Here is a 13073-nt window from a genome sequence, read left to right on the forward strand (position 1 = left end):
TTAAAATTGCTTTCACGTATAGTCATCATTGATCCAAATTACTGCTTTTAATTGATCCTGTATCATCTTTATAGTTTGGGTTACAGGTTTCTTTCAGAATCTAATAAGAGTTATGTACTTTTTCTAAAACACTGCTCGCACACACAATTTGACATTGGTTTACAGAGGCACTGAAGTTGAGAACTTCTGTTTTGTAGTCACATACCATTACTCATGCTTGGCTCTAAGCCACTTGGGGTTAATTGGTGGCTAGAATCTGATTCCCTTTCTAGAAATTTTTCCTTCTGTGAAGTTATTCATTTAAAAGAAGGAAGCAGGCAGGAGAGAACTGCAAACAATGAATTCCACATATATTTTTGAATACTGGCAGTATTATGGTAATTGATGCATACACTCCCACCGTTACGGCTTTGAAGGAGACAACACATTGGATGTGTAAGTTCTAATGTATTTATTAAAAACTGTTCATTTGAAGGCTTCCCTGGTGGCACAGTGGTTAAGAATCCGCCTGCCAATGCAGGGGACACGGGTTCGAACCCTGGTCCGGGAAGATCCCACATGCCGCGGGACAACTAAGCCCGTGCACCACAACTACTGAGCCAGCGCTCTAGAGCCCGCGAGCCACAACTACTGAAAGCCTGCGCGCCAGAACTACTGAAGCCCACGCGCCTAGAGCCTGTGCTCCGCACTAAGAGAAGCCACCGCAATGAGAAGCCCGTGCGCTGCAACAAAGAGTAGCGCCCACTCACCGCAACTAGAGAAAGCCTGTGTGCAGCAACGAAGTCCCAACTCAGCCAAAAATAAATTAATTAAAAAGCAAAAACTGATTAACAACAAAAAAAACCCTCTTCATTTGACCTTGTGTTTCCTTAGATTACCAGTTTAGTTTGCGTTGAGTATGTGCTGTTGCTCTGCAAGCTATGCTGTAAGACCAAAGGTGTCGTGAGAGGTAATATCAATCATGCATGGTATAGAGATGATAGAATCTGTTGACTCTGTATAAATATCATTTTGAGGTGTATATTTGTACTGTCAGTGCAGGAAAGAAAGCTGCTAAGCAAGTTGATAGTAAAAATATTATGAGAGAAAATATTTAATATACTTAGTAAGTCATGTACATAACTTGCATATGATCAGTTATTTTTTTAAATAAATCATTCTTTCCTGTTCCTTAAGTCCTGTGCCTTATCAGCTGTTCCAGTAATTTAATGTACTTGGTTTCAGTAATTTAATGTACCTGAAAGGAATGAAATTTGTGTTTCTTTCAAAATACTTGAAAATCTATACTTTTATGCTAATTTACAATGACCCATTTCCTCCAATTTTAATCTTTCCTTCTATATATAATACAGTGGTTGTGTTTATAAGGTTTTAAAAAGATTGTATAAAAATAGTTCTGAAGGGATAGGGGGAGTTAGTGGCTAGAGAGAAAAGAATTCCTGAAAGAATTTCAATAATAAAGTTTGTTTTAAGTGTTATGACTACATAGTTTAAAAACCTAAGTATCACTAAACAAACAAACCCAGTGTCTGGTTTTTATCTTATATCAGCTCAAGAGTGATGACTTTCCGTATCACATCCAGTATTGCCTGTTTGTATCATCCAGTGTTCCCAGAGCAGTGTCAAAACTTTTGCTGTTTGTGGTCATCCTTGTCATGATTCTGACTTTAATAGGAAAATATTTCACAATTAAGCACCAAGTGGTTTTTAGTTTGAGTATGCTACTTCTTAATTTGATACTTCAATATTTTTTTTCTTCTGGGTGTTTTTTCTTTAATAATTGAGAATTAATTAGTTTACAGTTGACCCTTGAACAAAGCAGGTTTGAACTGCGTGGGTCCACATATACGTGGATGTTTTTCAGTAGTAAGTACTACAATACTACACAGTCTGTGGTTGGTTGAATTATGGATGCAGAGGAACAGCAGAAATGGAGGGCTGATTATAATTTAACCCTCACCTTGTTCAAAGGTCAACTGTACTTCTTGATTCTACTGTTGAAGGCCAACCTGAAGCATACTGTTTTCAAGCCCTTAATTCATTAAACTAGAGAGGCAGTTTCCTCAAAGGCTGTGTTACTGGGCATTTATTATAAGTTAAGAAAACTGAAAAGAAATTCCTTTTTAGCATAGGCTCAAACACTAGTCCAAGAAGTCTTAAAGGTGCAATAAATGGATGTGGACATAGTGGATGAAACACAACTGTCTTGCACTCATTTCTTCTAACCATCTTCTAGCAATGGATCTTAAACTTGTTTGTCTGTTAGAATCGCCTTGAAGCCTTGTTAAAGCAGACTGTAGGGCTCTACACTCGTAGTTTCTGAGCCAGTACGTTTGGTGTACTGTCTGGTGATGCTGATGCCACTGGTCCTGGGGCCACACTTTGAGAGCCACTCACTGCTCTACAATATGTTTACCCTGAATTTTTCAGTTCACCTGCATCAGCTAATAAAAGGCTGCTTAAATATAGCACACTGTGTAGTGTGTAATACACTACTTTAAGACTAGAGAAACTAGTTTCTGGATCACTACTTACCAGCTGGCTGACTTTGAAGCCATTATTAAACTAATCTGATCTATGGTTTCCTTATCCATAAAGTGAGGAATTGAGGATAAAATTAGGTAATGTATAGAACAGTGTTTTAAACTCTATTGCTGCACAAATATAAAGTAGTATTACATACTTAAAAGTTTTTTCAGTTTGTTTTAAAATACCATGGTTTGTAATATTGTTACTTTCAGTATTTTGATAAATACTTACTCTACTGCTCCTCTATTGCCACTTGTTCTTTAATCTTTTTAGTGATAGTGTCTTTCAGTTTTTTCAGTTTAAGTGGCCTTTAATGGCTTTGAAAGGAAGTATATTAAGATGAATACAAGTCTTCAGAAGACTGTAAAAATATAAGCATTTTGCAGGACCATGAAGATAACCCTGCATGCTGAAGACATGCAAGCTATGTTAATAATCAGTGGGAAAAATTGTCATAGTTCTGTGACCTTTAAAGATTTTGTCAAAACATTAAAAACTCTTTGAGTCTGGGTTAAAAATGTTATAGGAAAATGAAAAAAAGTAGGAAAACTCATGTTTAGTGCAAAGTAATTTAAAACATTAGAAACATTGAGAATTAAAGTGTTTTTTGTTTCTTTGTAAAAAAAAAAAACGAGATTAGTTTGAACAGTTCTTGCCTTGTATAATTTACAATAAGGAGATAGGTAGATAAATAGATATAAATAAATGTTATAGTATGATATGAATTACTGGAGAAAAATTACATTCAGCTTGTGTTAGGTATGTTTTATTAGATTATTTAAATGTGGACATTTAAAATATAATGGAATCATAGAATGAAATAGTTCATAGAATCTATAGGATCCTTTGAACCATAGTGTTTTAGAGCAAAGGTCAGACTTTTTATGTAAAGAGCTTTGTGGGCCAAGAGGAAAAGTCAAGGATATTGTAGCACTTAACATAACAAGAGAAAACAGATTTACACACATTTTTTCTTAATGAAATTCAAAATAATAGCAATTGAGTATAAATTTTGTAACCCTGGTCTACTAATGAGAAGACTAGAATTCTTTTAGGGGGGTAACATTATTCTTCATTGGGCTTCAGAGTTAGTGTTCCCTATCATCAAATTGATCACAAATATTCAGCTATAAAAACTATTCTTAAACTCATGTGCTGTATGAAAAGAAGTGATGGGCTGGCATTGGCATGTGAGACATACTTGTTGATCCATGTCTTAGGTGATTGCAAAGGTACTTACAATATATTCTAAGTAGTGAAGTGAGGGTTGTTTCCTAAGGTCACACGGTTATTTAGTGACAGGTTATCTTATTGACAGGTGTTATCAAAACACAGTGCTCTTTAAAATGTTATACTACCTCTGATATTCTTAACTAATGTATTATTTACTTAACCAGAATACTCTGTTTACTAACTATTGTATAAATGGAAATTCACTTTATGCAAAAACTGTCACTCATCTCCCTGCTTCTCCTACATCACATCTTTTTTCTGCCTTACCTGGTTTTTAGCAATACCTCAGCTTCTTAAATAATAATAATAATGTTTTTAAATTAAAAAATTTTATGAAGATTTGGGGCAGTTAATATATCATTTCCCCCTCATCTGTACTATATTTTTAAAAGTGATTTAAATTATTTTTATTACATTTTTTGGTTAACTGTACAATTTTAGTAGCCATAAGCAGATCTTAAATATCAGACATTATGAACTTTTATTTAGTAGTATTTTAAATATCCCCAGATAATATTTTCACATTGTCTCCCTTCTACTCCTACCACTGGTAAAATGGAAGGAGCGTTGTTCCACAGAGTACTAGACTGAAATACCGAACATCAGTGCTTAGCACAGAGGAGGTAATGAATAAATTGCACAATGACAATTTGGCAGGGTCACTTTATAAAGGGCTTACTATAATTCCTGGTACGTGGGAGGTGCTTCATACAAGATAGTTTTTTCTTTTTTTAATAAATTTATTTTATTTATTTATTTTTGGCTGCATTGGGTCTTCGTTGCTGCGCGCGGGCTTTCTCTAGTTGCAGCGAGCAGGGGCTACTCTTTGTTGCGGTATGTGGGCTTCTCATTGCGGTGGCTTCCCCTGTTGCGGAGCATGGGCTCTAAGAGCATGGGCTTCAGTAGTTGTGGCGCGTGGGCTTAGTAGTTGTGGCTCGCGGTCTCTAGAGTGCAGGCTCAGTAGTTGTGGCACACGGGCGAGTGGAATGAGGGATCTTCCTGGACCAGGGCTCGAATCCATGTCCCCTGCCTTGGCAGGCAGATTCTTAACCATTGCGCCACCAGGGAACCCCCAAGATAGCTTTCAGTAATTATTAATTTATGGGTAGAAGTTGCTTATAATACCAAATTTAACTCATTTTGCTCAATATTCATAGATACACCTATGTAATAGAGTTGTTTAAAAAACCGGGATCTGGGAGTTAGATTACCTAGTTTTGACACCTGGTGAAACCAGATTAGTTACACACCCAAGCCATGCAGCCCTTGAGCAAGTTTGTGCCTCAATTTCCTAATCTTTAAAATGGAAATATGATAGTACAAACCTCATAGGGTTGTTATAAGGTTTAAACATGTTACTACATGTAAAATGTAATAGTGCTTGGCACATAGTAAGTTCCCAGCAACTGTTGTCTGCAGTGGTAGTAATTATTAATGTTATATGTGAATGCTTTTCTTACAAATTTCAAACAGTTTTAATCAATTAACCAGATTCCCCAGTTTATCATTAAATTTAAGGTTCTTCTATTACAGGTAGAATTTATCTAATTTACCTCATCTCTTACGGATATAAACAGCAGAAGGGAAAATTTCCTATTAAATTGAGCGTGTGTATTTGCAGCGCCTTGTATAATCCTAAGTAGAAAAATTGGTTAAATATCAACACATATATACATGATCAGGAAATTATAGTCCTGGCCTGATAATCTCCTTGAGATAATCCCAAAGGGGGTATATTGAGTTTTTTTCCTAACCCAACATGTGCCTTCTATGTTGTCACTTGAATACAGCATACGTATTATTCTTTTCTTAATCCTAGTACTTGTGGATAATGTAAGGAGTTACTTGACCCCCCACCCCCCAAAAAGCTACTTGGAGAAAAGGAAATGCTTTGGGAATTAGTCATCTGTAATTCTACCGTATCCTTGTGGTTGTTAAAGTATATTCTTCATATACTTTTATAGAATTATTTGTGTAAATTAATACATTTGGGTGCAACAGAATTCTAGTACCTAATTTTCTTTTGAAAGTGCATTCTTCCCAACTTCTTACAGAATTTATAAAATAACTTATAAAACCTGTAATCAAATCGAATTAGTTAATGATCTTTCCCTTGTCAAGTTTTCTAATGTATGCTTCTTTTTTCCCTCCCCAGAGGAAATAAAAGCGGAAACTGAAAAGCAGAGGTTTGTGGGGTTTTTTTCCTTAATTTGCAAACTTGTCAGTCTTGGCCAAAATAATAATACAACCGTGTGTATTTTAGTGTGGCAGATTTTCTGCATGTGGTCTTCATAAAATCAATTTTTTAAAAAATGATTTTTGAGAAATATTGAATATAATGGTAAGCATACTTATAAAAAGGTATCATAAATAAGCAAGTAAGGGTATTTCTGAAATACCGTAAGATATGCTTTTAAAGTCTTTGCTTAAAGACTTTGATTCATATTTAGAAAGATGACTAAAAATTTAATAACCTAAATAATTACTTTATTTAAATTAATTAATTTAAAATTTTTTTCTTGCATTTAATTATGTCTCTGGCCACTAGCTTATGACCTATAGCAAATCACTTAACTTCTTTGGGCTTTGGTTCCCTCATGAAATATGGGAAAATGAAAATTGGTTTGCTTTTTAGAACTGAAATTAAAGTGAGTATATCATCAATATGATGAATGTGATATTATAATCAGACTCTTCTTTTTTCATTTAGTCCTCCTCATGGAGAAGCAAAAGCTGGATCAAGCACCCTTCCACCAGTGAAATCAAAGACAAATTTTATCGAAGCAGACAAGTACTTCCTGCCCTTTGAATTGGCATGCCAGTCCAAGTGTCCCCGCATAGTTAGTACATCTCTAGATTGTTTACAGGTATGTATGAAATGGCACTATCCAAAACCCGTCTAATTTGAATGTGTTTCTAAGTAGTACTCACAATTGATGATTCAGACATTTTCCATGAAAGCCTTGATTATTCTTTTTGTGGTAAGAAACCAAATGGTTGCTTATATTCAAGAGAAACAATAGTTGCAAAAAGATGTTTCCAGTTTAAGGATAGCAGAAATCATTAGATAGCTTAGTGAGACACAAAATCTTTACTAAGGTTATCAATAATGGAAGTGTCGTAACCTGCTGCTGATTTTACATACTTCATTATTTGCCCTGATTTTACTGGATGCTTGCTGTTTTGTGTGAAGCAGTGGGTTAATATTAACAGTTTAGTATTTATATTTACTGTGAAACTTTAGCTCTGACCTTCATTTATGTCAGAAAAATTCCTTTCTGTCTTCCTGTTTTACTTACACACAGAGACACACACATAAGGATAAGTTCATTTGATTTGTGACCTTGTTTTCTCTGAAAAATTAATATCTAAGGTCTTCCTTCCAGGGTTATAATGGTAATGATGAATGAACAAATCTGTGATTTATTGCAGCCAGTGTCTGGAAATGGTTTTCTGTATATTCACAGACCTAATTTGGAAAAAGATTTTGGGTCATTTGAACGTGTTAAGATAGCTTTCACAAAAGCAGTATCAGTAATGTTTGGATAGAAAGCCGTAAGCTGTTAGAACTCACCAGAGACAAGTTCTAAGGCCTGCCTTTCTCAAAGTATTGCCTGATGGTTTTGCTATGGTTATTTTTCTGTTTTTGTGATTATTACAAGTGTAAATAATTTCACGTTTATAGCTAATAAAGCTTTCTTTAGGAAAAGTTGGTATAGCCTTGGCTTTGATTATACCTTAATATTTTTGTGTAAAAAGTTTAACATATGTTCAATTGTATATCATAATTTGAAAGTATATTTAATTAGTGTATATATATATATATATATATATATTAGCTTAATTAGGATCTTTATTTTCTTTCTCTGTTTCAGAAACTTATTGCTTATGGGCACTTGACTGGCAATGCTCCAGATAGTACAACACCAGGCAAAAAATTAATTGATAGAATCATTGAAACAATTTGTGGCTGTTTCCAAGGTCCTCAAACAGATGAAGGAGTTCAGTTACAAATAATAAAGGTAATTAATTATAAAAATGAACTTGTTATTCATAATCTACTTTTTTTAAAATCAGAAGCCTTTTACCTTGAAAATATTTGGAAAAGTTATTTTATATGCTTTCCAGCTATAATAGAGGTCATTTGGGTGCTTTTTAGACTCCATATCAGGGGATTTTATTGTTGAATGCCAGGAATTCACTAGGAGAAGATTCATTACCAAATCTCTTATTTTGAAGGCCCCAGTTTAGGCCCCCAGAGTCTTCCAGAGCTTTCCAGTTTCTAACGTGGTTCTATCTTTTGAGCTTTAGGGTCCCATGTCAAGGTCCTGTTACCCTTCTAGTTTCTTCTACTACTGTCAGACCACTTGTAGTCTAGTCCCACCTGCACCAGCCTTTCTGCTTGAGCACCAGCTTTCCTGCTTCCCTTGCACCTGTCAATCTGCTGAACCTGCTCAGCTAAATCCTGTCCTGGGTTTGTGCTATGATACACCTGGATCATTAAATTCCTTTAAAGAAAAATGACTCATTTGTGTTTTCAGTCTACTATACATATTGAATTTTTAATGTTACTGCTAATAGTAGTGGTGGTATGTTTATTTGTTAGTAAAAATTTTCTTGTACTATTAGTACTTTTGAAATTGTTTACATGTATGAAGTGTCCTTTATGTGTGTCTATCACCCCTTCTGAGCCTTTCAGTCTCATAGCTGCATTTACTTCATAAGTTATAAAATGTCATAATTATAATAAAGCTATTCAGTTTGGCCTGTTGTTTGCAGTTTCATGTCAGTTGTGGTTTGTTTAGTATGTGCTTAATGCTGACCCTGCATAGCACTGTGCAACATAGAAAGACAGAAGATACAAGTCCTTGCTTTTGAGAAATTGAGTAACCTAATGTGTGACAGTTCACAGAAATTATAGCTGTTCACTTTATTGGAGGATTCACCTTAGGATTATTTTAAATGCTTTATTTTAAAACATTTGTAAGCATCTTCAACAGTAATAACAACAGCACATTGAGTTCAGTCTGTAAGTTAGATCTCAGAAAAATTTGAAAGTGAATAGGGCACAATACGTATCCTCCCCAAGTTGACATCTAGTTCAACAGATATATCATATGAAGCGTATCTGTGCTACACTATGACAGAGTATTAATGCTGTGCAGTTTAGTAGACCAAAATAATAATCTATTAAAATGAAACTCGGATTGAAATAAATCAGTTGAATGTTTTTTTAGCGTTTTGGGTTTGGGAGGATTATATGGAAACTACAACCAGGATGGGGAAGACATAAAATATTTTAACAATTGATGATATATTTAAGGCAGGTAGAAAATCTGTATACATTACCTTAAAGTGGTAATGGTGTCTGCAATTTTTAATTCTAATACAAAAATACCAATGTATTTCTGTGCTGAAACTCTGGATGCAAAAAAAAATCGCTTTAACTATTTTTTTTTAAAGGCTTTACTTACTGCAGTAACATCTCAACACATAGAAATTCACGAAGGAACTGTACTGCAAGCTGTGAGAACATGTTACAATATCTATCTAGCAAGCAAAAATCTCATCAATCAGACAACAGCCAAAGCTACTCTTACTCAGATGCTAAATGTTATCTTTGCACGCATGGAAAACCAAGCAGTAAGTATTAAAAAATGAGAGAGATTGTATAGAACACCACAGGCATCAACTATAGAAAAGATTTTAATGAAAATATAGTGAAATCTTTTGTGTCTGTGAAGAAAATGTCTTTCATTTACAGTTTTACCTACTGGAGATTTGTGCTATTGTTTTTGTTTGAGGCTTACTGAGTTGCTTGACGTTGGATAAAATACATTTTGAATTGTTCAGAAATAGAATTTGAAAGATGTCGATTGCCATCATCCTCATCGAAGTGTTTATGAATTGATATTTTTATTGCTCTCAAGCTTAGTAGATGAGTATAATGTAGATATCAAGTTACCTAATTTTTTTTTTTTTTTTTTTCCGTACGCGGGCCTCTCACTGCTGTGGCCTCTACCGTTGCGGAGCACAGGCTCCGGACGCGCAGGCCCAGCAGCCATGGCTCACAGGCCCAGCCGCTCCGCGGCATGTGGGATCTTCCCGGACCGGGTCACGAACCCGTGTCCCCTGCATCAGCAGGCAGACTCTCAACCACTGCGCCACCAGGGAAGCCCCAAGTTACCTAATTTGATCTATTCTGGTATAAAATTATTTATTCATTGAGCCTTTAAAAAATAAATTTCTATAGTGATGAAATATATTTGGGGAGGAGGGTAAGAGACCAGCAGCTAGAGAATCATTTTTTAAAAAATTATCTAGGTCTTCATAATTAAAAATCAACTTCTAACTTTTTATCTGGAACTGATTTTAAACTTAGAGAAAAGTTGCAAAAATACTTACAGAGAGATCCTCTTTACTCTGCTTTCCTAATGCAACATCTTACATAACCATATTACAATGTTCAGAAGCAGAAATTAACACTGGTATAGTACTATTAAGTAAAGAAACCCTGATTACTTAGTTAAGGTGGTATCTTCCAGGTTCCTCCACTGGAAAGTTACTCTTTTACATTTAATAAATATCTCAGGAGAGATACTTTCAGACTATGCAAATATCCTGTTTTTTTCCTCATATTCCCCCACACCCAATTTGAGTATCCATTGGTGGATCTGACTGGCAACAGTTATTACTGCTGTGTTTCCCTGGTGGTGATTTTCTGTTTCTCTCTCTTTCTATATTTATTAACCAGAATTATTCTCCTTTCCTATTTATTTATTCAGTTTTTTATTTATATCAATCTGTATTAATGGATGTTTATTTTATTCTATGTTTTATAATCCAGTTCTATCATTATTTATTCTGTTGCCCCAGTTATTCCAGCTTTGGCCTTCTGTCCTTTTGACAATAGCCCCCAACCTTTTTTTAGTACCTCTTCACTTTCTGGAATCTCAAGATGTTCCCTGCTCATTTTGAATTTTCTCTGCTTCCCCGCTGGAGTAGTAGACACATAAACAGGGAGCCCTGGCTCCTTCAGTTGGAGAATGGTAATTGGATACCAAGATCTGAGTGCCAGGTGTGTTCACTGCAGCTGAGATGTTACTACTTCTAGGCCCTCCCAGCAGACTGAACTAGGAAATACATATGTGTACAGTCACCCCACCTCCCCCACCGCGTGTGTGACTACCCATCCGTATGTCTTAAAAGCTGTGTTCATACTGATGCTTCTGATTCCAGGCCAGTACCACAGGGTTCATTTCAGCCTTCTCCCTTTACTTATTTGTAACTTTCTCTAAACAGTGAGAAATAAGGCTTTCATTTTTTATGATACATTATTTGTTCAGGCCTATTACACACATATAGTAGTTTTAGAATTGCTTACTTTTTTTTTTTTTTTTTTTTGCGGTACGCGGGCCTCTCACTGTCGTGGCCTCTCCCGTTGCGGAGCACAGGCTCCGGACGCGCAGGCTCAGCGGTCATGGCTCACGGGCCCAGCTGCTCTGCGGCATGTGGGATCCTCCCGGACCGGGGCACAAACCCGTGTCCCCTGCATCGGCAGGCGGACTCTCAACCACTGGGCCACCAGGGAAGCCTAGAATTGCTTACTTATAGCACTGTGAGAAGCAAAGTTACTAGGTACATTATAGCATTTATATTTATTGGGTTTTGTTTTTTCTTTGTCTTTAGCCTTATAGTATCCATTCAAAATATTATTTTCCAAAGTTACTTAGGTTAGTTCTGTTCTTCTCCATACACTTCAGCAGGATAATTTTATTACTTTATAATGCAGTTAAGTTCGTTTGTTACTGCCTGTTTTCCGTTTCAGTACTCCTCACGTTCTGGTTTAATTGCTTATTTTTTGAGTCTGTTAAACACTACTATGAATTAAGAGTTAGTGGTAGTGTATATATGGACATATATACACTACCAAATGTAAAATAGATAGCTAGTGGGAAGCAGTCTCATAGCACAGAGAGATCAGCTCAGTGCTTTGTGTCCAGCTAGAAGGGTGGGATAGGGAGGGTGGGAGGGAGGGAGATGCAAGAGGGAAGAGATATGGGGATATATATATATGTATAACTGATTCACTTTGTTATAAAGCAGAAACTAACACACCATTGTAAAGCAATTATACTCCAGTAAAAATGTTAAAAAAAAAAAAAAGAGTTAGAGCTCTACAGAAATACTCCTCATTCTTATCACTCCAGTCCTCTTCCTCCCTTCTTTGTACTCCTTGGATGTAGCTAATCTCTATTGTTTATGGTTTATCCTTCTACATTTCTTTAGCACAAATGAGCAGATACATGTATGGTTTCATGTATCACCTTTCTTATATGAAAGGTAGTATACTGTATTAGTCATCTGTCACTGCATAACAAATTACCCCAAACTTCAGCTGCTTAAAACTCACAGCTTAGCTGCTTATCTCTCACAGTTTCTGAGGGTCCAGAATCCAAGAGTGGCTTAGCTGGTGGTTGTAGCTTGGATTTCACATGAAGTTGCAGTTGGCTGCATGGATCACAGTATCAGCTGGGGCTGAAGTCATTTAAAGCCTTCATTGGGCAGAGAATGAGAGAGAGAGAGAGAGAGAGGAACAAGGCAGAAGCTACATTGTCTACCTTATGATCAGAAGTGGTCACCCAAAGAGTCGTGTACCACAGTCTTCATTGCAGCACTGTTTACAATAGCCAGGACATGGAAGCTACCTAAGTGTCCATCGACAGACGAATGGATAAAGAAGATGTGGCACATATATACAATGGAATATTACTCAGCCATAAAAAGAAACGAAATTGAGCTATTTGTAGTGAGGTCGGTGGACCTAGAGTCTGTCATACAGAGTGAAGTAGATCAGAAAGAGAAAAACAAATACCATAATGCTAACACAGATATATGGAATCTAAAAAAAAAAGAGTTCTGAAGAACCTAGGGGCAGGACAGGAATAAAGACGCACACGTAGAGAATGGACTTGAGGACACGGGGAGGGGGAAGGGTAAGCTGGGACGAAGTGAAAGAGTGGCATGGACGCATATACACTACCAAATGTGAAATAGATAGCTAGTGGGAAGCAGCCACATAGCACAGGGAGATCAGCTCAGTGCTTTGTGACCACCTAGAGGGGTGGGATAGTGAGGGTGGGAGGGAGGCAAGAGGGAGGGGATATGGGGACATATGTATATGTATAGTTGATTTACTTTGTTATACAGCAGAAACTAACACACCATTGTAAAGCAATTATACTCCAGTAAAGATGTTCAAAAAAAAAAAAAAGATCACCCAGACCATCCCTGGCACAGTGTGGGAGGGG

At 36.3% G+C, this 13073-nt stretch overlaps 1 protein-coding gene across 2 annotated transcripts in view; it reads left to right on the forward strand.

Moving 5' to 3' along the window:
- ARFGEF1 (ARF guanine nucleotide exchange factor 1) overlaps positions 1-13073 on the forward strand; it is a 138895-nt gene that overhangs the window by 46757 nt on the left and 79065 nt on the right. For both annotated transcript variants that reach the window (XM_027127953.1, XM_027127950.1), the window contains exons 2-5: positions 5918-5948; positions 6473-6629; positions 7638-7784; positions 9226-9405. In XM_027127953.1, coding sequence (XP_026983754.1) covers positions 5918-5948; positions 6473-6629; positions 7638-7784; positions 9226-9405 — 515 coding nt within the window. The remainder of the gene's footprint in view (positions 1-5917; positions 5949-6472; positions 6630-7637; positions 7785-9225; positions 9406-13073) is intronic.

This window comes from Aethalodelphis obliquidens, unplaced genomic scaffold (genome assembly GCF_003676395.1).
Source record: "Aethalodelphis obliquidens isolate GAN/ISIS:26980383/991018 unplaced genomic scaffold, ASM367639v1 scaffold33, whole genome shotgun sequence".
Lineage (NCBI taxonomy): Eukaryota > Metazoa > Chordata > Mammalia > Artiodactyla > Delphinidae > Aethalodelphis > Aethalodelphis obliquidens.